This window comes from Sinohyriopsis cumingii, chromosome 2 (assembly GCF_028554795.1).
Source record: "Sinohyriopsis cumingii isolate HCF-2022 chromosome 2, ASM2855479v2, whole genome shotgun sequence".
NCBI lineage: Eukaryota > Metazoa > Mollusca > Bivalvia > Unionida > Unionidae > Sinohyriopsis > Sinohyriopsis cumingii.
Genome location: NC_142962.1, coordinates 160450370 through 160473005, shown reverse-complemented (window position 1 = coordinate 160473005; position 22636 = coordinate 160450370). Strand labels below are relative to the sequence as shown.

General features: G+C 35.1%; 1 protein-coding gene across 7 annotated transcripts in view; it reads left to right on the top strand.

Annotated features, from left to right (window-relative positions):
* Positions 1-22028, top strand: part of LOC149806212 (transmembrane protein 186-like) — a 28793-nt gene extending 6765 nt beyond the window's left edge. For 3 of the 7 annotated variants that reach the window (XM_089951162.1, XM_089951165.1, XM_089951163.1), the window contains exon 2: positions 16711-22028. In XM_089951162.1, the coding sequence (XP_089807288.1) occupies positions 16728-17549 (822 nt within the window). In that variant the 5' untranslated portion in view covers positions 16711-16727 and the 3' untranslated portion in view covers positions 17550-22028. Of the gene's footprint in view, positions 1-6291; positions 6567-8551; positions 8649-12736; positions 12898-16710 lie in introns of those variants that run through there. The other 4 variants (XM_089951167.1, XM_089951161.1, XM_089951166.1 and 1 more) reach the window with 4 other exon arrangements.
* The last annotated feature ends 608 nt before the right edge of the window (positions 22029-22636 follow it).

The window sequence follows — 22636 nt, the reverse complement described above, 5'->3', positions numbered from 1 at the left end:
CAAAGGACTATCATTATTATTATTATTATTAATATTATTATATATCTATCAAATATAGGAAGTAGACAACATGTATGTGGATTTTAAACAGACTCCTTATTGCCAGGGTGAAGGGACTTTCACTGTTTTGAAAATTTATGAAAATGAAGACAAGGGTATAATTTACTGATTCTATGAGTTCTGTACATTCTAGAGCTCTTTGTTTTCATTGTTGTTGATACTTTGTCCAGATTATTCATATGCACACTGCCAACTCAAACTGATTGTCAGCAATACAGATCAGAATGAGATAAGTAGATTTCTTAGAGCTTCCACATGTTTAAACTATCACTCATTCTTAGAATTTCATCCTTCATAATTTTTCAATAGTAAATGCTAGTTACTTTCTTTCATACAATCAGGGACTAACATGCTAAGGGGATCAGAAACTCCACTGAGATCCCAGATATTACTTGTTTGATGTGCAAATAAGATTGAAAGTGGTCTACAGAGCCCGGTGATAAAATAAACAGTGAGGGTTATCATATCCTCTGGTCATAAATCCCAGATGTACTTATGTCAATTGGAGATTATAGTTAGCTATAGCATTGTTCAAATTTAAAAAAATATTTACTCCAATTTTCAAATAAAATTTTTAATTTGAATTAAGTGCATTAATATACAGTTAGACGACAGTTACCAAGACATTACCAGCCTAGTTCTTGTCCTTCCCTATGATTTTTCCCCCCATCTCAGCATACATTCAGAAGGTAGGATGACAGTGTGAATTAGACACTGCCTATGTTGGCTGCCAGTTCTGCTGCCTTGCTTAGTGTCTGCACTTATATTTTCCATGCTCTTCCTCAGGTGCACAAAGAATTATCCCAGTAAACTGTGCAAGAAACTACCTGCACCCTACTGCCAGTCTGAAAAGATATTTTCCATCCTTTTGCTCAACAGTTCTCTAACACTTCCTGGTACTTCTCCATCTTCCTTTCATATGCCTCTTCCGTTCTTTCTTCCTGTGGGATAGTCAGTTTCACCAAGATAATCCACTTTGCAGTCTGAGACCATTGACATGGTCTAGATAAAATGATGTCTTTACAACTTTGGAATACAAGTTTTTTTCTCCATGTCTATTCTGTACTCCCATGACTTTACTTCTTGGAATATTCCAGCATTGTTTGTTGTTGCAGTTTTCTTCATCCGTCTCTTAACAAATTGGATAAGCTAGGTACCTGACTTTTCTGGGTACCGGAATTTTCATCACTGATTCTACAACATGTCTGACATCCCTCTCAAAACCTTGTTGTATCTCCATCTGTATCACCCTTGAGCCAAGACATGCTGAAATGACGATAGAATATGCTGCAGCTTTTTTCCTGGCATAATGGGCACACGAGATCATCTCAGGTTCCATTCATACAAATTTGCTGGTGATGAACACAGATCCTACATGGAGCAAAGCAGAAATTGAATTCACAGTGGTTAATATTTCCAATGCCTGTCTGTGTGAGTTTCCTCTCTAGCAGTTAGCATCTTGTCCACACTGCTTGGGCACCCATTGGACTGGTGTTTGTTGATGACCTGTTCCATCTTCTTGACTGTGCTAATAGGCATTTCATTCACCATAAGTGGCCATATGAGCCTTGGTAGAAAAGAATGCTGGTCCTTCCAGGGAGGCAAATTGGTCCATTTTTTGTGTGGTAAATTTATAGATTTGTTAATTAAGAAATGCTTTTTGTGTATAATTTTATGAAACATTTAGAATTTAAATAACTAATAAACTATACCTTGGTGTATGACATGCCACATTGACTTCAGAAATGGTTTAACACTGATCTTTCTGATATTCAGTTCTCAATGATTTGTTCTTGATTACTTTGGAACTACTGTCCTTACAGCCGTGCTACCTTGGCAGTTTGATGATTAGGAAAGGCATGAGTTGTAAAAAATATATTTAATGGCAGAAAGAAGGAAAAAGGATATTTACATTACCCCCATCTTGCCACCCTTCATGGTGACAATTTTCATTGTGACAAAAATTGGTGGTGGGTTATGTTTACAATGGTCATAGGATTTGCACCCAGTCTCTTTGTGATGGTTGATGATAAGAGTTTTCGATGGGACAGTTGGCTTTGGATCAGCAGCATCTTGGGCAGGTGACGTATTTTATTAGTCTCACACCATTAGCTTTGTTTTTATATCCAGCATGTCGGTAAGTGCCCTTTCCCACAGCGGCATTGATAATATAAGGCTCTGTCCAGCAGTCATCCAGCTTGCCACCACACCTTGCTACATTCTTACTTTTCTTTAACAGAATCTGGTCACCAGTTTTAAAGGTTGGTGGTTATCTGCGTCATGGTAGCACTCCTGTTTTGTTTGTGCTTTCTTAATGTTCTCTCTAGCTGTAGTACGGGCATGAACATCTGCCACATTATCCATGCATTGCTGGAGCTGTTCGTCAAGGTCTTGCTCTTTATTTTCTTGGCAGCCAACAGAGTAATCCATTTCAACTGACAGTCTTGGCACTGCTGTGTGATATCCAAAAGATGTGTTTATCCCAATCTGCTTGGTCCTCATTTGTGTACTTGATTACATTATTGCAAAGTGTCTAGCTAATTTTTTCAGTAGGGCTTGAGGATGGTATTGTAGCATCATGAGATATCTTCAAGTGGTTCATCAGATAATCATTGACCTCATTACAAAATTCCCTGCCCTGATCAAAAATCATTGCATGATGCCAGACCTTGAGATAATATCTTTGATGAAATCCCCAACATAAGAGGATATGGCCATAGCTTCAACCCACTCAGTATATATAATTTCATCTTCGCTAGGCAAGGTTCGAAAATGTTAACCCTATATATATACGTTGATGGATCTGTCAGATATTTCAGTGCTTTGTCATAGTGATATCTATTGGATTTCATAGTTGCCTCCCTTAATATGTACCAGTAATGCCAATTAAACAATAGCATGTGAGAGGGGTGCTTTGTACATCGGTCAAGCAGGTAGAGGCAGTTGACTTCAAAAGCATACTTTGCAAGTTCGACATTGAAAGTATGACTGTGTACCAGAGAGAAGCCATTACAGGTATATTTGAGGGAAAGGGTCTATTTGTACAAACGCAGACCAGCAGTGGAAAATTACATATTTATGAGTCCATTTCCAGTTGTGTGCTTCCCTTCTCTCGATCATTTAGGGACAGTTTTCGGATTTGAACAGCTTGATTTGTATTGGATGTGATGGTTTGCCACTGAATCCAATTGAAATTCACAGACCTGAAGCACTGAAATATCTGATATATCTGCTACGGTATGGGTGTTAACATATCAGAACCTTGACTAGCGAAGATGACAATGATGTACTTATTTCCTGCGTCAGAAGTTAACAGAGATCCAGCACGGTCCATTCTCCATTGCTGGAAGGAATGGTCTGACACTGGTACTGGGTGGAGCTCAGCTGAGGCCTTGCAGAGGTGATTCTGGTGTTGAAATGAATCACAACACCCTGAAATAATTAAATCTTATGTGATTAAACTTGGAAAGTACATGTTTGAGAGTAAGTTGAATAGCTAATGATAAATGTGAACAATACAGCCTTGGTAAATTAGAGTTGTTAATTCTCATTTATGAAACTCTGGATATCTTGAAACATGCCAGGTTAGAAGTATCGCTCAGCAACTTTCAACCATGTCTTGTTGACAGCAGAATAACCACTGGTCAGTTCTGATTTTTGGACAACTCTTACAAGGCCATAGCTTTTAAGGCTGTAGTGAAGTGTACCAACACCAACAGGTTGGGTTTTCACCTTTTGTACCAATTGCTCTTGTCAGTGTTGACAGGCCATACTCTGTAAAGAATGCATGTACATAATACAATATCATTTTGGATACACATTCCATGACTATATTAAATTAAAGCACCTCCCTCCCTAAGTCTTCAATAAAATACCCTAGATACATATATTACGACTATAGTTAAAGTAACCCCAGCATAAATCTTAATAATTATCCCCAGCATAAATCTTGAATAATACACCATAGGTAACATATATTTTGAATAAGAATTACATACCTTATTGGGGGTTGAGGGTGAACCAAGAAAAGCTTGGATCTGTTGGTGCTGCTCCTCTTATATGATGGTATTCCAAGAAATATTTATACATTCCAGATATTTAAACACAGCAGATACACTTTTTTCATATACTTGTTACAAGCAGAGACATTTCTTTAACTGAAATGTGATTTGTCATCAGAGGTATATATATATATATTCCAGTACCTTTGGAGGTCCTTTTCATAACAATGAACATCTCAGGAAACCATTCCAAGTTCTTTGAAGTAGCATTCAGTATAATTAAGATTAGAAATGCACAAAGTTAATTACATAATTAGAAACTTGTCAAATGGTAATTAGGAACTTCTAACATGTTCAATGCAAATAATCTCCTTTGATAGTAATAAAAATAATGCATTATTTATAGAGGGTGACTCGTAAGTCAAGGACTGTTCTCTCTTGAGGCCCTCTAAGGAGAGGATAACAATGCACATTATATGAAGATAGCAATAATTAATGTTTAACATGTTTAGTATTAAAATACTAAATTCCATTATCTATTAGAAGCACATACATGCTCATGATATCTCTTCTTAAATACTCTAATATTTTCAGCAGATTTTACATGTAGTGGAAGCTGATTCCACAGAACTGTTCCAGAGTATTGGAAACTCTTTTTAAATTGTGCTGTTCTAGGTTTTGGTGCTAAAAGGTTTCCATGTGATATTGATTTCAACTGGTATTGTGTTGAAAAAGGCCTGAATAAATCCTGAAGATACTCTGGTGCAGTTCCATGTAGACATTTATATAAAGAACTGCCTTATGAAAATCTATCCTGTCATATATTGTGAACCATTCGAGTTCTCTAAATAATGCTTTTGAGGGATGATCAATAGATGCATCTAAAATTACATGTGCAGCTCGTAATTAATTAATTAAATATCAAATAACATAGATTCACAGAAGTTACAGCTTGTTATTCTGAAATTATTTTCCTGAATAAAAAATTAATTGATCTTGAAGACACATTTCAAAAATATATTGTCATGTTATATTAAAATTTTACATTTGTAACCATAGTACATATTTGTTCATATTATAGTCTGTTATAATCTGTTTTTAACATTTTGCAGTTTGTTATTTTTTCACTTATAAATATCTTGACTACATAATATTAGATTAATACAAAATTGTGTAATCTAAATATCATGTTGGTTTAAAAGGAGGGGGTAGGTAGAAATTCCACAGGGTAGGTAGAGATACTATTGTAGCCAGACTATCCCCCCCCCCACCAGGTACTTGTACTGCTGAGTACAAATCTGTACCACACCAGAACATCAGTATAGTATTCTCACACCATCTGGTTTGTTCATAACCCCCTACTGATTTTAAAAATAAAAGGCATCAAGGATATGAAAAATGCACAAAAGCCTGGTCATTTCATTCATTTTTTTAAATATTTCTAACCTCATTGTCACCTTGGGGTCCCAGACATTATCAGCTTGTTGGCATTTTGGATCAGTGGGGAGTGCCTTTAGTAACATGTTCACCATATTTACTTGGACAGTCCATAATTTCAGGCAACAGATGTGATGTAGTTCACTGTCTTTGAAAATCTCAATTCTATAAATATCGGATTTACTACTGTTTGAACACATGTATACAAAAGTGCCTCCCATTTATTCTTTCAGTTTGTCTGAGAAATATTATAAGTAGACAGTGCAAATATTGGATGCAGATAAAACAGTTTGCAACAAAATTGACTATTCTATAAACCAGAAATGGACAGAGAGCATTCTGACTGCTTGTTTATATCATGAGCTTCTGTTTGCACTGAAATGCAAATCGACATTGCTAGAGACCCCCTTGGTGACATTCAGTTTAGAAATTATAACTAATTAATGAGATGAATCAATTTGTATGCATTTTTGTTATATCTTTGATGCTTTTCCTTTTTAAGATCAGTGGGGGGGGGGGTTACCAAAAATGGGAGGGTCTGTGAATGCTATAATAAATTTATTGTCTGGGTTGCAGAGTTTTGTGCCTCAAAAAGCCAAATAATGCAGGTAAAATATGAGATTTTTTTAATTATAAGATATATTTTCTTAAACGTAAAATATTTAAAAGTAATCCTACCAAATTACCAGATTTATACACGAGAATGTTTTTTGAGTATGGGGATGTTTTTGGTTCGGGTTTGGATACGAATTACATATTTAAACCATACCTAGAAATAGCCGAAGCTGTCCGATTAGAAAGAAACCTTGAAACGTTCCGGATCAACCTTGAGCAAAGTGACGAAAATGAAAATTACTTGGACGCTGTTCAAATATAGAATGTTCGTTTTAAGTTTTGCTTTTGCTGGAAGTGCTATACTGTTTTCGCCAGCATTTATTAAACATGCAGCAGTAGCGAAAGATTATAAAGCCCAACTTGCGTCATATGAGGCGTATAAAAAAGGCGAATATAATGACGGGAATCGAGTGTAACTAATCATTCACGGTGTCGATCCAAAGACACATGCTGGTAAAAAGAATGTAATTCCTTTGATCTGAGCTGAAATATGCTACAGTATCTAAAATTATTTTGCATATCACTTTCGACTATTCTGTCGTGTATTTTGACTGGTGACTGGAGGTTTTTGTTGTCCTATAGTCTGAATATACCTCCCCGTTTTTATGTACCCACCCACCCCCCGTACCGATTTAAAAAACGAAAAGTATAAAAGAGATAAAAGATGCTCAGAACATTTTCAGTTCGTTTCCTGATTTATAATTTCAAACCTGATTATGTCCAGATGTAGTCCTACATGTAAGACCTCAACGCTGATATTTATGCTTTGGGCTTTCTGTGTCTTACCACAGGAGCTTGTAAGCAACTTACAATTGACCTGTTATACATGTACTATATAACTACAAGGGAGGACACTTGTCTCCTTTCTCGCACAATCCATTTAAGAATAAACGCTGTTATTTCAAGCTACATCAGGGATAGTTCTGGCTTTTAAAAAGTTGTCACCAAAAAAATCACCAGTCTCAATATTTTATCGCCAGAATAAGTAGTGAATATTTTTCAAAGACTATTAATGTAATAGGCAATGAAAATTGATAAAGATGGGATAGTTATTTCTTTACTGACAACAAGCAATACAGCCATAATATTACAAAATCATTACATGACTGTTTTGCACTACTTCCAGGGTCTTTGCATTGCGCATCACCATTAGTGCATATGTATGACTGTTGTCACCTGAAATAAATGCATTATCAAATGTAAAATATCTACTTTCCTGGCATCTTCAGTCTCTCTCTCCCTCCCTCTCTCTCTCTATCTCTTATAGAAACATTAGTTATTTAGCAAATATATATTAGGTATATTCTTTTCCAAATAATAGTTTTGTAAGGAACTTTAGATAATGACATTTTAATACTAAAACCCTATGATCATACTTTGCAATGTAAGATAAGTGACGTATAATGCGACCGTCTATTTCACGCATTCAGGAAGTAAATCTCCCCCCCTTATGGCTAGCTTCACAAAGTACATCTCCATCAACCCGGAGTTCAGAAATTTATTTTTGCCGTGCTTTACATGCTTCGCTTGCTTCCTAAATCCCAAGAATGATCACTGAATGCTGTAGATTTTTTCTCGACAAGCAAACTATGATCTCCATTCCCACCAATGAAACTTAGCAGAGTCAACACCTGGCATTAAAGTACCATATATATTAGCATTAATTACCATTATTAAATTAAAAGAATGAATAAAGAAATATATCACAGAACATATGTGCCCCCAAAAAACTCATTCGGAATAAGTATGTTATTTAGTAAAGAGTCTTATTTGCATATATGAGTTAATAATAACGAAATAAGGTGGGATATAAAATGTGGGAAATAGTTATCACCTGTATAGTAGCTTGAGACCACATTTGAACTATTAACATAAATTCTCACCCATTTTAGGCGTTGTTAGTTCTAACAAAAACAGGGCATGGTTTATTTTTCAATCAACTGCTACTGCTTTCACTAACTGTAGAACAGGCGGTTTCTTTGAAGTATGATGAAGAGGCTTAAGTCTAACCTTCAGCTATTGTATAGATTGAAATGGGGGAACATTGGGGGGGGGGGCATATAATGCACTCCATAGGGAGAAACGGCGTGTCTTTTTGAGATTTTCACGTGTATTGGACCCAAAAAAATCAGAGAATATTTAGTGAAAAATGATACTTAAATATGCCACAATTTAAAAAAATCATAATTTGCGACATTGGCAAAGCCCAGGACGATCCCTGCTACATTTTGCATATTGTAATAAGTTTTGATAACGATATTTAGCTCAGGCATTCGATTTTGTATGCATATCCAAAGTTTGGCTTACTATCTTACCTTTTAATACCATTTGCCCACACTACTGCTTAATATGCAAGTGTGATCCCGCTGAATAGAATACTGTCCTCTCATTTGTTAAAAGAAAATGACATCCTGCATTTATTTATAACTTATTTTCAGTTGACCAATGAGAAGGTAGTAGTCCGTTCGGCGCATTGATTTTGCATATTAAGCAGGCGCGATCACAGCCATGTCGAGCAGAAGAAAAGACATCAGAGTAAGTAAAGTCTGCCTAAAACATTATGACTTTACTTTGAAGAAAAGCGTCATTATTGGCTGCCAGTTGTGTGAGATATTCCTGAAAGTTTTACTTTCATTACAATGTTAGTTGACATCAAAACATGCTACAGAGCACCGTTATTTAAGCAGCAAGGCCCAGATGGAACCCTAACACCTTACCATCTGCGTGTTTCATTCCAAATGGAAATTTTCAATGTACGAGATGATCTGTTCACCAGTCGTTTCTAGTTCCTGGACAAGTCCATTTTCAGCAATGGGGTGTTTGCATGACTACACATGTATGTACATTATAGAAGGAGAATATGTCCTCTGCTTCCAATATTTACAATATCAAATCAAGCAAAGAAAAAGAATGGCAATTTCATATTTGTCTTACACATGCATTTAACAAGTGGTTTAATTTCTATGTACGTGTGTGTAAATGTTATAACTCTAAACTCTCAATCTAATGGCAGTGTACAGAATTATCTGGCAGTTATTGAACAAGATGAACTATGTCACAATGTTGTCTGATGAAATCACTTGCCCATAGTGTAACAGGCACAGTGTAAGTATGGAAAGTCTATTAGGGGGCGCTCACCAGTTAATATGTACTTTTGAGAGAGAGTGATGTATGTAAGGTGAAGTAGTTCGCATTTAAAACATGCACAATGGAGAGAATGTTGGCATACCTCTATGCTACATAAATGTAATGTGGATGATATTTCTTTTGGATATTGTACTTTTGGAAACTGTACACGATTTAAACACACTGCTAACTAAAATGACTGCTCCCTTGTGTTAAAAAATCAGCCTGAATTAGTCTAAAGTACACTATACATAGCAGCTATTAAAATAGGGAAAATGAATTTTGCCAGACTAGACAATACCAGCTTCTGAAAGTGCAATGAATGAATTACCAGGTATATAAAATGTAAAAAAAAGTTATCGGCTCTTTTTTATACAATTTATCTCTGAAGTTTAGGAAGTGAAAATGACCAAGTAGAGCTAGCACTTTTTTGAAAGGTGCACATCTGAAGTAAGGCCAAGGTGTATACTCTATAACCCATAGTACACCCATCAATCATACACCAAAATAAAGGGAATTAAAGGTTTTTTGAATTATACATAAGATATACAATGTCTTTTTTACATAACCAGTGAGGAAAGCTGGGGAAATTCTTTTTCATTAAAATCCTAACCCTATGCAAAATAGGACACTGTAGAGCGCCACCTTAAACATAAATGGCGCAGATGATGCCAGTGTTAGGGCCACTCTAGTCACATTCAGGTTAGAATTTATAAATCAGTGAATGAATGACTAAGTTGTGTTTATCACATTGAAGATTACCATTATCGAAATTGGTAGGGGAGTACAAACAAATGAGGATTTATTTTCAGACTCAACAATGTATGTCAGCAGCCCTGATATTTCGGTTTTATGGTCCAAAACATAAATATCGGGGATGATGTCTTACATTATAGGACTAGAGGTCTCTGCTTAGAACAGATTTGTTCTACACAGATTTAGCCAAGAAATCATGACTGTCACGGTCAGCCCATGCTATCGAACGATGTTGGTATCGGCAAACAGTATTGGTTTTAGGCCTGAAGTTTATATGTGGGAGGGTATTTTTTAGTCATCCTTACCTTTGATCTTGGGGCCCAGAGTGGCTGAGTGGTCTAAAGCGCTCTCTGTTACGGATCACTGCCATCTCACCTCTGTCTGCGTGGTTATGTGAGAAAGCTTGTCACTAGCTTCTCGAGGGTCGGTGGTTCTTTCCGGGAATTTTCCGGGTTTATCCTCCACCATTAATACTGGCCACCATGTATAGCCTATCGTGTGCTGAAAAATGGCGTTAAACCCTACAACAACAACAACCTTTGATCTTGTTGGTTTTTGTAACACTAGTGTTTATCATAGAATAACATAGCAAACAGTGTCAGATTCATCTCAAAGTTTGTAAGTTTGCTTTTTACTTGTGATCACAACTGATGACCTTGTATGGCTTGTTATCTCATTGTCATTGAAAACTAAATATTATTACAATCATGGTATTTACTAATTAGTTAATGGCTAATGATAATGCAAATATTATGGGTTTGATTAATAATAATGAGGACCTTTTATACCGTCTAATCTTTAGAAGCTCTAAGCGCTTTACAACATTAGACAACACCTATAAGATAAAACGCATATATATTGATATGATAACAAACATAAACACCATGAAATTAGAAAACATAGAGAGAAAAAACATGCTGAGAATATTTAAGGTAGGAAACATTATTAGGTCTTTGAGTTTGTTCTTGCAGTCGAAATAAGTAAGTTTTGAGAGCACTCTTGAATGTGATCACTGTGTCTTTGTGTCTAAGTTCAGTGGGCAATTCATTCCATGTTGCTGGGCCCTGGTATGCAAAAGATCGGTGTCCATATGACTTTGTTTTCATAGTGAGAATAATGAGTATACGATTGTCAGAAGAGGAGCCTAAGTATCTTGCTGGTATGTACACATGGGTAAGGTCGGATAGGTTATGTTGGACTAGAATGTTTATCATCGATGCATCAAAAGTTAGCAAAAAGATTGTCATTTGCACTCAAATTAATATATTTTCATATAATGATTTGTATTTGCGAAATATTTTCATATAGTTGACTTGGATCTAATTCAGTCTTGGTTATTTTGCACATAACACTGTGTCATGTTTAAATGGCAGGTACCTTCAAGCAATCACTAATTATTTCCCTTTTGTTTGCGATTTTGTTGGATCCAGTTTTCAGTTAGATAACATATTCAAACATTAGTTCGAGTACAACTAAACATTCTATGTTCACATCAATGAACAATGTGTCGTGTTATCAGACACAAGCAATACGTGCTACGGTATGGTTGCCTACGCTACATATAGGCCTATGGAGTTTGTGGACATAATTTATTCCTTAATGCTAATGATGAAAAAGAAAGACGAATAACTGAAAACAATACAAGGTTAGTTTCTTTAATTTTATTATCAAATAAGCGTTTTGTTTAACTATTTTATTGCAACATGCAACTGTGGAGCATGCTAATTCAACACAGATTGATTTTGTTTCTTCTTAAGTCTTGGGACATATAAGTTCTGGGACAGGAAAAAAATTATTATTCTATCTGGTCCCAGTATACAGTAATGTTCCAATGTCCTGAATGGTAATGATGTGCCAACAGTCTTTAGCTGAATCATCGTTATATATTTCATAGTTGAATCCACTATAATTCAGTCAAGAATATTATAGAGCACTTTGTATTTCCAAAGAATAATTTGAATTAAACAGTTTCGGCTCAAAATAAACATTGAACACAACAATGATTCTGCCTCAATATTTTATAGCATCAATGAATAATTTGTAGATGAAGAAGATTATTTAAAAAACTAAGACACAAATAAGTGCCACGTTGTAGCACAAAAGTTCCTTTCCAGGTCAGTCTGAACTATAATTAGACAAGATCCATTACTAACATTATAATGTAGAAGGTTGTAAACATCTGGTAGACCCAGAATTGCATATGAAATTTCCAATAGTCTGGACTCAGATTGAGAAAAACGTTTACAAAACCAAAAAGCAGTAATTCTGTTCAGGTAAAAAAATAAACTTATTTTAGGACAAGGTCAGCTACAAAATAGTTTTTCGTAACCTATAGCATATTATGAAATAGAAAAAACCTAATAAACAATGCAAATTAAATATACATAACATAGACAATACTGTAATAGAATTTTGTAATAGGGGCACATATTAGTGTTTGCTATGAAACATTAAAAATATAACATCATTACCAAAAATTATTGCATTTATTGAGTAATATGTATCAAGTTTAGAAGGAGAATTTTATTAACATGATTTCATTATAGTATTATATGACTATGGTGGTGTGGTCAGATTTATTGTCAGGCATGAAAACTTCACAGATGGTTTTTCGTGAGTTTAGGGTGTCTCATACCCCTCCCATCACTCACTTAAATCTCCTTCTTAGATATATTTAGTGAAAAATTGTATTTATTTCATTGTTTTCTTCACAATTCCTCAGACATTTAAACAACATTAGATGCTTGGGAGTGCAGAGTCTGGAAATCGCTACTCTTGAACTTGTACAGGCTTCTGTAATTGTGCAGTTAATGACTTTATGACTATCTAGCAAGTAAGTGGTCTGAAGATGTCTCATGCCTAGAAAATGTGGAACTTTGCAGATTAGAAGAACCAGTACCAGGTAGTTGTCATTGAGTTGAATTTTACACATTCTTGACACCACTAGCATATAGCTCTTGTTTGTCAATCAGAATGAATTTTGTAAATCCAAGGAAAGTTTTTATTCCAAACACTAAGTCAGGCATCATGCACTTTCTTACACTTGGCTCCTGTCATCCGAACTATCAGTTCTAGCAACTTTAGCAGAGTTCTGAATCTCATTAAAATCTTTTTCAGTTTTCCGTTTAACCCCAGAATACTTATTCAAATTTGCACACGGCATTTTGTCCTAGTCTTGACGTGCCTTGATTTTGAGGTCGCATGCAATATTTATATGGCTACAATCAAAAATGAACAAAATAACCTGGATTGCACTAGGCTTCACCAGTGTCGCAAATTGCATTTTTTTCTTCCTAATTAGCGACAAAATATACCATCTGGAGATAGTTTTTGTGGCAACATTTTTGGCTGATAAAAATTGTATATAGTCTTGGCTTTGGAGTGAAGAAATTCAAAGCCACCATGACAGGTCCCAGCAAACTTGGATATAAAAATGCACTGGAATCTATTGTTACATAAACAAATCCTTGTTTCGTATTGACAAACCACCACAACAGTGCATTGTTATATCATAATCCGCTTATGCTGATGTCTGGCCTTGGTACTGTATACTGTAATATAACCAAAACAGCCATGCAACTGACTAGCTACAATCGACCACCTTTGCACGCGAGAATGAGAAATGACTACAGTTGACCAGAGGACAGCAATTTTTTAAAAAATGTAACAAAAAACGTTTTCCTGCAACTTCAAAGAAAACTGATTACTTTTTAAGCACTGATATATACCAAGCAAAAAAAAAAACTGTTTCATTGCTCTACAATTATTTGATGTTGCCACAGCAATAACAAACAGATATTTGTTTGGTCCTTCAAAGACAGCTGTTAGCGGCACCTTCAATAAACACATGCACCTTCATCAAAGCAAGTCAACGACATTTCGTCAAAGAAGTCGGCAACAGACTTAAATAAAATTATTCCATTTTTCATAGTGATTAGAACATTTATTGTGCAACAAAACTTTCCTGTTTGCAACAAAAACGTGAGTATGGAGAACTAAGTTGTGCTTGGGTGATCTTCTGCATCCCAGATATAAAAAAATTGTATCCAAATACACATAATTACATGTTTCCGAGATCTCTGCTTTAACATTGGCTTTGTCATGTGTATGTCTTGGACAGTGTGTATAATGGTCTTCCAAGGAATATGGATGTATAAGGCTCGAAATAAGTGAATAATTACCATTTAAAGGTGTGGGTAAACAAATTCTAATAAATTATACCCATTACTGAAGTAATGGATAATGAATGTCCATGTGACCAGTATGACTTGTACTTTTACTGGATGCTAGCAATCATTATTCACAGATGCACTGATATAAAGAAATATGCACATTTTTTAAATATCTGCAATGGATGTTAATACATGACATTACATCCACATTGCTATTACCTGTTTGAAAGAACACAGCTAGAGAAACCACCCGCTTAATTAACAAAGATGGTGCTGCAGCACAAATAGATATAGTATACAGGTTGAACCATGGCTTTTATTGTTTTCTGATATGAATCTTGGTTTCTGTGTATTTAGCAAATATTGTGTACAGAGACTGAGTTATTATAAGTAAAAATATCAACAGTAACCTTGACTAATCCCATTACATTCATTTGAACATATGTTTGATACTCTATGTAGAAATGGATCAAATAAAATGGATCAAATAAAAGAGAATTTTACTGACCAAAAAAACTTAATTATTTTGATCTCAGTTGTTGGAATGTTCCTGTTTCTGAATATTTTTCTTGTATTTTACATTGTTGAACTTGATACAAATACTTAATAAAAAAATTTGTTTACATGTATATTGCTTTATGTGTGTATTGCTGATATGTTAACATTTAATGATAATGTGTAGAAAGCAATCACTTCACTTTAAAACAATATTTAAGTTCTCAGATTGCTTTTTTTGATTTTCTTTTAAGCAGCACTTCAGCTGACATTGTTAGCTTTGATTTTTATTTTCCATGTGTAGTTATATTTCTTTGATTACAATATGAGGAAAATATCATAAATATTTGTATTGTGAAATTGTCATTGTGAATCTGGACAAATGCCCCTCTTCTCAAAGCAGTGCCATTAGATTATAACAAGTGTTTTGTTACATGTATGCTATCTGAAATTTGCTTGGCAATATTAATCAATGATTGTGTTGATATACTAAAGAAGTCCAGAGGTGTAACTACAAAGAGTAAATGGAGAGTACTAACGATTTTTGTTATGTCTGGGTCTATCTTGGGAAAGTAAAAAAACTAGTTGAAAACAATTTGTTTCATTTCTATGGTCTTAAACTTAGTAACAGAAAAGAGCGAAAACCAACAAATTTTGTAAATTTAACAACCAATTTATTTCCCCGGAGTACAAAGCAAGCTTTCAAAAGAACTTTCAGTATGAATTAAATACCAAATAGTGCTGAGAGTTTTAACACAAGTCCAAAAGTATAGAATATTCTGAATGAATTCCAGCTTTGTTCCTAATGAATTCCAATTTTGTATGTGCTGTTGTGGCATTAGCCTGGAATAGTATTTATGTGTTTACAATCTTGATGCATCAGTGATGTAATCCAAAATGACCTTGAATGATTTCACATTAATCCGTGAAAAATGATATAGTCTGCAAAGTATTAGTGAGCTCTTTTTAAATTTTAATCCTCTCAAACGAAACTAAACACAACTAAAGATTGATTACGCTTTGAATGTTACGGTAGAATTGAGCAATTCGAATATAATCAACCTTAATATACAAACTGAAGACACAATTTGAGAAAGTAATTGGGGTCAAAAGTTAATTTCTAGAACACTCTAGTTATATTTTCTGTAAATCCCCACTACTGTGTCATCTTTATGGAAACTTTCACCAAACTGTAAACAGAACTCATTTCTAGAAGACGCTCCAGTGGCCTAGTGGTTAGAGCATCCATCTTGTATGGGGGAGGTCGTGGTTCGAATCCTGGCCAAGTAAACCCAAAGACTTATAAAAATGGTACTAACAGCTGCCTCGCTTTGATCTCAGCGTTAAGAGGTTAGTGTTAGGAATGGTTGGCCTTGTGTCGGGATAATGTGACTGGGTGGAACATCATGCTATATGTCTGTGGCATGATGCTCGAGGGCTAGACATCAGTATAAACTGCCACACTGTAGATATCATAGCAGTATGACTGAGTAGTTGTTAAAGCTACATTAAAAATCCAAATCGCACACACACACATACACATTTCTAGAAAAGTCTAAGGGCAGACTCAAGGCTGTATCCAGAACTCGGATTTAGTAAACATCTTTACCTGGTATGATATTTGACATTTAAGCCCAACTCCTACCCACAGTTCTGGATAAAGATCAAGGAAACAATACAAATTATATATATATATATATATATATATATATATATATATATATATATATATATATATATATATATATATATATATATATAACATTTACTCTTAGACAAAAGTCGACACAATGCAAATTAAATATACATAACATGTTTTTACAAGCATTGTTCATGATGGTCGGGGTCCATTATTCTCTTTAGAAGACCTGGAAGCAGTTCATGGCACTAAGAATGAACATCTCTGATATGCTTGCTTCACTAACCTCATGCTTCTTCATGGTGTTAAAATTTGTGATGCAATTTTTTTAAAATGCTTTAAGAACATTATATTAATTTTTTTAATTGACATTTCATGGTTTAATTAATTGCTTTCACTTTATTTTCAGACATCCAAGGGAGAAATATGGCATTGATGGCTGTCAGAAAACTGATGGATTGGAGAGTAATTAAAATTAGGATTTTCCTTTACACAGAGACATGTGCAAGCAAGATTTATCAACACCCAGCATCACATTTCTACCCTCTTCTTTGTCAAAATGGAACTTGTACCTATCATGGACAGATACCGATGCTGTCAAAATATGAATATCATTTGGAAAGACATCTTATGGTTAAACTAGCAAAGCGATCATTTGCTCATCAAAACTCAAACCAGGTTTTCAACAAGAAGTCAAACCCCAACAAGGAGGATTTTACACCATGTGCTCAGGAAGACTCTCATCAAGACTTGAATGATAAATCAGGGCCCAAAAAGGAGGATTTTATAGTGATATATAGATTTCCCTACATTGTACAAGCCAGAATCATATGCCGTGCTAAACTATTTCAGACAAGTTTTGCTATACTGTCAGTTATACCGATGTCTCTGATGTACAGTGCTGGAACTCTAACATATAGTGGCCTGGTATTCTGTTTGAGTGTATCAACCTTGGCTTGCGTGATGCTTTTTGCAATGAGTGAATATTTTAGGAGACTTGTCGGTATTATGAGTGTAAATAAGAATCTGGAGATTGTGAAGGTATCTCACTTAACATTTTGGGGCAGAAAAAGAGATGTCTTTCTAAAAATAAATCAGATTGTACCAATATCAGATACTGCACAGAATACAAATGATGCATATGTGACATTGAAGACTTATGATGGGAATTTAAAACTGTACTTGTTTCTAAGATTTGGGGGAGTGGGAGACAAGGAGAAACTCAAGGCTGTTCTTGGTACCATTTAATTTCTTGTTCCAGTTGTGTTAACTTCATGTTAATGAATCTTTTGTAAAGCTGTTGTGGTTTTGATTTTGAGCTCTTCATCATAGACCAGAAGAGCTTGTGGGATGGTCTGTTGTCCATAATCTGTCTGTTGTTTCAAGTTTGTTGTCAATACTTATCCAAAACTAGTTGGAGGATTGCCATTTAACTTTACATGTGTATTCATTCCATGATCTAGTTGGTCCTAAATGTAAATGGTACCACTCTGACTCGGCTATCCATTATGGCTGCTCCATTGACGATCTTGAAATTTTATTTCTCCATAATGGGTGGTCATACCAACATGACATTTTTACTAAAAGACTTGTTACAATGACTAGTGAAAGACCTAAATGACAGCCATTATAGTTGCCATGGCAACCACCTTGAAAATTTTATTATCACTACTCATATCAACCCGATGTTTTCACTAAAAGACTTCTAATGATGACTAGTTGATCCAGCGTTTTAAAAAATCTGATAGCCCGGCACCCAGGGCCCTTCAAAGTTTAGATCAGGCCCCTCCTGTATTCTAAGTGAGGTGCCCGTCAGGCATGTCGCATAAATAAACCAAAATCTAATTTACCTGAGAAAACTTAAATCGTGTTGATGAAATGTGGAAATTTATTTTGAAGATGCTTGAAGACTAGCAAATTATTCATATTTATCCCCATGTATGCCCCTTACCCCTATGAAGATGTCTACTTATCATACTTTATCAAAAACTCTTAACTTTGTGTAGATAGCACAGCATGTGACCTACGAATGAGGAAAAGATTGCCTGGGTTACTGTTAACTAGTGCTCACGTGGCTTTAAGTTAACATGCATGTACATGTGATTCTAAAATACCGTTTTGGATATGTATGTACCAGAAACCAATGACAACCAATCTTGTGGGTACCGGAACCGTCTCATTAGTTTTTGCAACTGGTGCAATGATGTGTGACCACATAATGGAATTTAAGGTCAATGTGTATACATGATAAGCTGTTAATTTGTTACTTTATTGTTGTAATCTGGAGAGTTTAGACAAAACGCAGGATGTTTTATTTGAGGTATTATCAGTAATAAAGGGATCAAATATGGTCATTTTGGCTCTTATATCTTTGATCATAAAAATTGGCCAAGATTTGACGGAGTTGAGATCAACAAAAATGCTTGTGTATTTTTTTGTCTTGTTTAATTGCTGTTGCACTATTCCAGATGTTTGAAGTTGAATGATTAATAATTCAGCTAGCCCACGCTCAAGTTTACTCTATTGCAGGGGTCTCAAACACGTGGCCCACCAAGCCATTTCCTGTGGCCCAAAAATTATTGGTGTCACAAGGTGTCATGAGAGATAACAAAGGTGGTGCGGCCTTTGGGTGGTTTGAGTTTGAGACCCCTGCTCTGGTATAATGAAATGCTGGTTAAACAAATTATGTAGCACATATGAACAACATTAAAAGTGTAAACAGAAACTGAAACTGTATAAATCAAGACAAGCTTCCGATGCCAGTGAACATGAACACTGTTGATCTACTGATAAGGACATTTTAAAGACACTGTTGGAGCAATTAGACTGAGGCTGACCTAGGGACCTGGAGACAAACTTTTCGAGATCCAAATAATCACACAAGTCAATTTAATATGATTTTGTGTTAAGTTTGGGCATATGGAAATGGAGTTGGGGTTGTGAAGTTTGAGTCAGGGCTTGTGATATTTTTTAAGTCACCAGCCCTGTGCCAGTGTCGAACAAAAAATCTTTGAGCTCTGTGATCCTAAAAATCAAAATTCATGATGACATAACCACCACAGCAGCCATCTTGAAAATGTTTTTGCAACTTCTTCTGCATGGAAAGACATATCAACAAAAGTTTTCACCAAAAATGAAAATGGTTCCAGTTTTGACTTCTAATATGGCCATCTTGTTGGCCATGTTGAAAATCTTGTTGCTACTCCATGATGAATGGCCATATTGACATGGGAGTATCACCAGAACACTTCTTAATGAAATGTTGTTCCTAAATGGAAAAGTACAAATCTGAATTTAATATGACATCATGGCTGCAAGCTTGAGAATGTTGCTGATCTAACTGAACAGAAATACTTGTCAGCATGGGTTTTCAGCAGAAAACATCACATTTTGACTGGTTGGTTCAAAATCAGATTGATGCCAATCTGACAGATCATGTTAATGCTACTCATGAAAGGAATTCTAATTATGTCAAGTTGATTTTTAATCAAAATGATGCTACGGGGGCAGGGGCCAGTTTTTAGTACAAATTTAATTCCACAATCAGCGACCTAGTATAAAAAATAAATACACAAAAGAGGTCCATATTTTTAGATACCTATATTAAAACAAAGCATACAAATATTGTCCACTTGACCAGAGAAGTCAGTGGCAGCTCATGGCAGAAGTTTATGCACTCCAACCCCAAATTAATACCTACAATTTTCATGTCTGAAGGTCATTTTTTGACACCATGTGATGCTCACAGTGCAAGCACAAGCCCTTTTCCTAGATGACAATTCTGCAAAACAGTATGTACTAAACTGATGCAGTTGAAAATAGTTGTCATCCAAGCCGTTTTTGAGATATTCTACTTCCCCCAAACCCATGTGTTTGCTGCTATGGGAGGCTAGCTCTTCTTCCTAGCCGACTGTTAATATTTCACTATCAAAATACTGCAGAGTGGCTATGGAAGGTGTGCATGCCTGACATCAATTTCAAGAACAACACCAGCCCGAAACACCTAGTTCACAAATATATCCATATCTCTAATTAGTAAACAATAATAGCTGAAAAAATCACACCATAGCCGTAAGTTAAGAAATTTGCCGGGGGGACCAATTGCAAAACTGTACCCTGCCACCTAATCTTAATCCAATATGGCCATCATCATCATGATGTCCAGCTTGGAAATTAATCTTGTTACAGAAAATTCTCTGTAATGGATTTTCATATTGGGGTTTTAACTTAAAGATTTGTTATGATGTCTAGTTGGTTATAACTGAAAGGGGACCTAGGTGGCCAACTGGTCTCAACCCAAATTACTCATATTTGACCTCTCTGCTTGGGTTCTAGTCTTGGCTTAAATAACATGGATGAGAAACCTTGCCAATAGCTTCTTGTGGATTGGTGGTTCTTCCTAATGTCTTCCTGGGTTATTCCTTCACCCAACATACTGACCAAAATGTATAGCCCATAATGTTCTGATAAAAAGTGTATAAAACCAAAACCAAATCTAAATGAAAATAGCGTCCCTTCAAATCCAATATAACCAATCAAGTGGCTGTATCAAAAATACATATTGTTAATGCCACTTTTGTTTCTAGTTGGTAGATCAAAGGTTGTCAGCTTAAAACTTGTTATCACTAGTCATTTTAAAGAGATGGTCTTAAGGACATCTGGTTATCAATAAAACACATCTCACTATTTGTAGTGTATATAAGACCAGTGTGACTTTCAAAAATTGGACAGATCTTGTAACAGTACTTTGCCATGCCAATATTTATTTTTAAAAATCTTTTTTTGTTGCTTTAATCAGTTTATTTCAGTGGTAAAATTATGCTGATTTACTCTAAAATCACTGCCTAAATAGCTTTGAATGGATACATCTTGAATGGATACATCTCAAGCTATATTGACATGGGGCTTCACTCAGACATTATAACTTATAGCAGCATGTAGTATGGTCTGACTGAATATAGTGTTTATCTGACCAATATGGTATCACAATAGCCAGCTTCAGCATCTTTTTATCACTACTCCTCTGGCATGAATGATAGTGTTGGCAATTTTTTTTTACTAAAACACTTCTTGAAATATTTAGTTCTGAATGAAAATTTTGCAAATCTGACAACATATCTATACTTTTTTTTCAAGAAGTTTTTACAACCAGGCCTAATTGACCTTGGAGTCAACTGAAATTTGCATTTGACCAAGTTAATAGTTGGTACTCCAGCATTTATTTTAGGGTCAAATGTCTAGGCTTTTATTTTAGCTGCAGTTGTGTTTGAGCATAATAACAAAAAACATATGTGAATGGATTTAAATTAAAGCCAATTTTGAGGATATTTGATATCTGATTTAATGCCTTGAATGGTGCTATAATGGGGTGATTTTGTTTCAAAAAAATGTATTGTAGGATTTTACATCTTCACATTGTGACAAGTTCAATGATTTTATGTATGTTGTATCAGGTTCAGTGTCGGTGGCCATTACAAATAATTTTGTCCAGCATTTATTGTATATAAAGTGAACATGTTAACTTGAAGACAAAAAATTTTTTATACTAAATTTGATACGTTGGAGTTTCTCAGGAATGTCGGATGATTTCAGTACTTGGCAGTTAAAATGAAGAAATTGTTTTGTTCTGGATTCTTGGAATTTCTTTTTCACTACAGCATTAGTTCTTTGGAGGGGTTCATGTTATCTCTTTCATGGATTACGATTAAAGTTTAATTTTTTTCTCCACATGTTGCATTGTTCTTTAATTGTAATGTTTTGAGAAAAATACCTCATTTTACATGCATGCAGGTGAACGATGTTTTACCAGCTGCATTTCTTGTTAATTCGGATGTCAAACACAAAAATGGAATTTTTAATAGGCACTGCTTCAGGGAATTTTTATCTAAACAAAAATTCTGTGCATTGCCTCTCATGCTCAGCCCATGCTTGATTTTCAAAAAAAAAATGTGTACTGTTTTAAGGATGTGGTTTGTCCTGGAATGATCTTCTTAGGTTTGAAATCTACCTGCAACAGTTAATATGTGAAATGTAAAATCTGCAAGGAAAACACTTGCTTGACTTTACACTTCAACTATAGCATAATACTTATTTGAAGTGAATTGATGGAAGTAAATTGGCTTTCAAGTCGGTGAGAAAAAACACTCACAGTGACTTAGACAACTAGTAAATTATAAAATAGAAACATAACATAGGTTTTATAGTTTGCTAGAATAATCAAGTATTGTTGAATTGAATTTAGAACGTCAAGTTGGCGAGGAAAACACAATGACTTAGACATTCTATTTCCCCAAGAACTTTGTTGGACCAATAATTTAAGAAAAGGAATTATATAT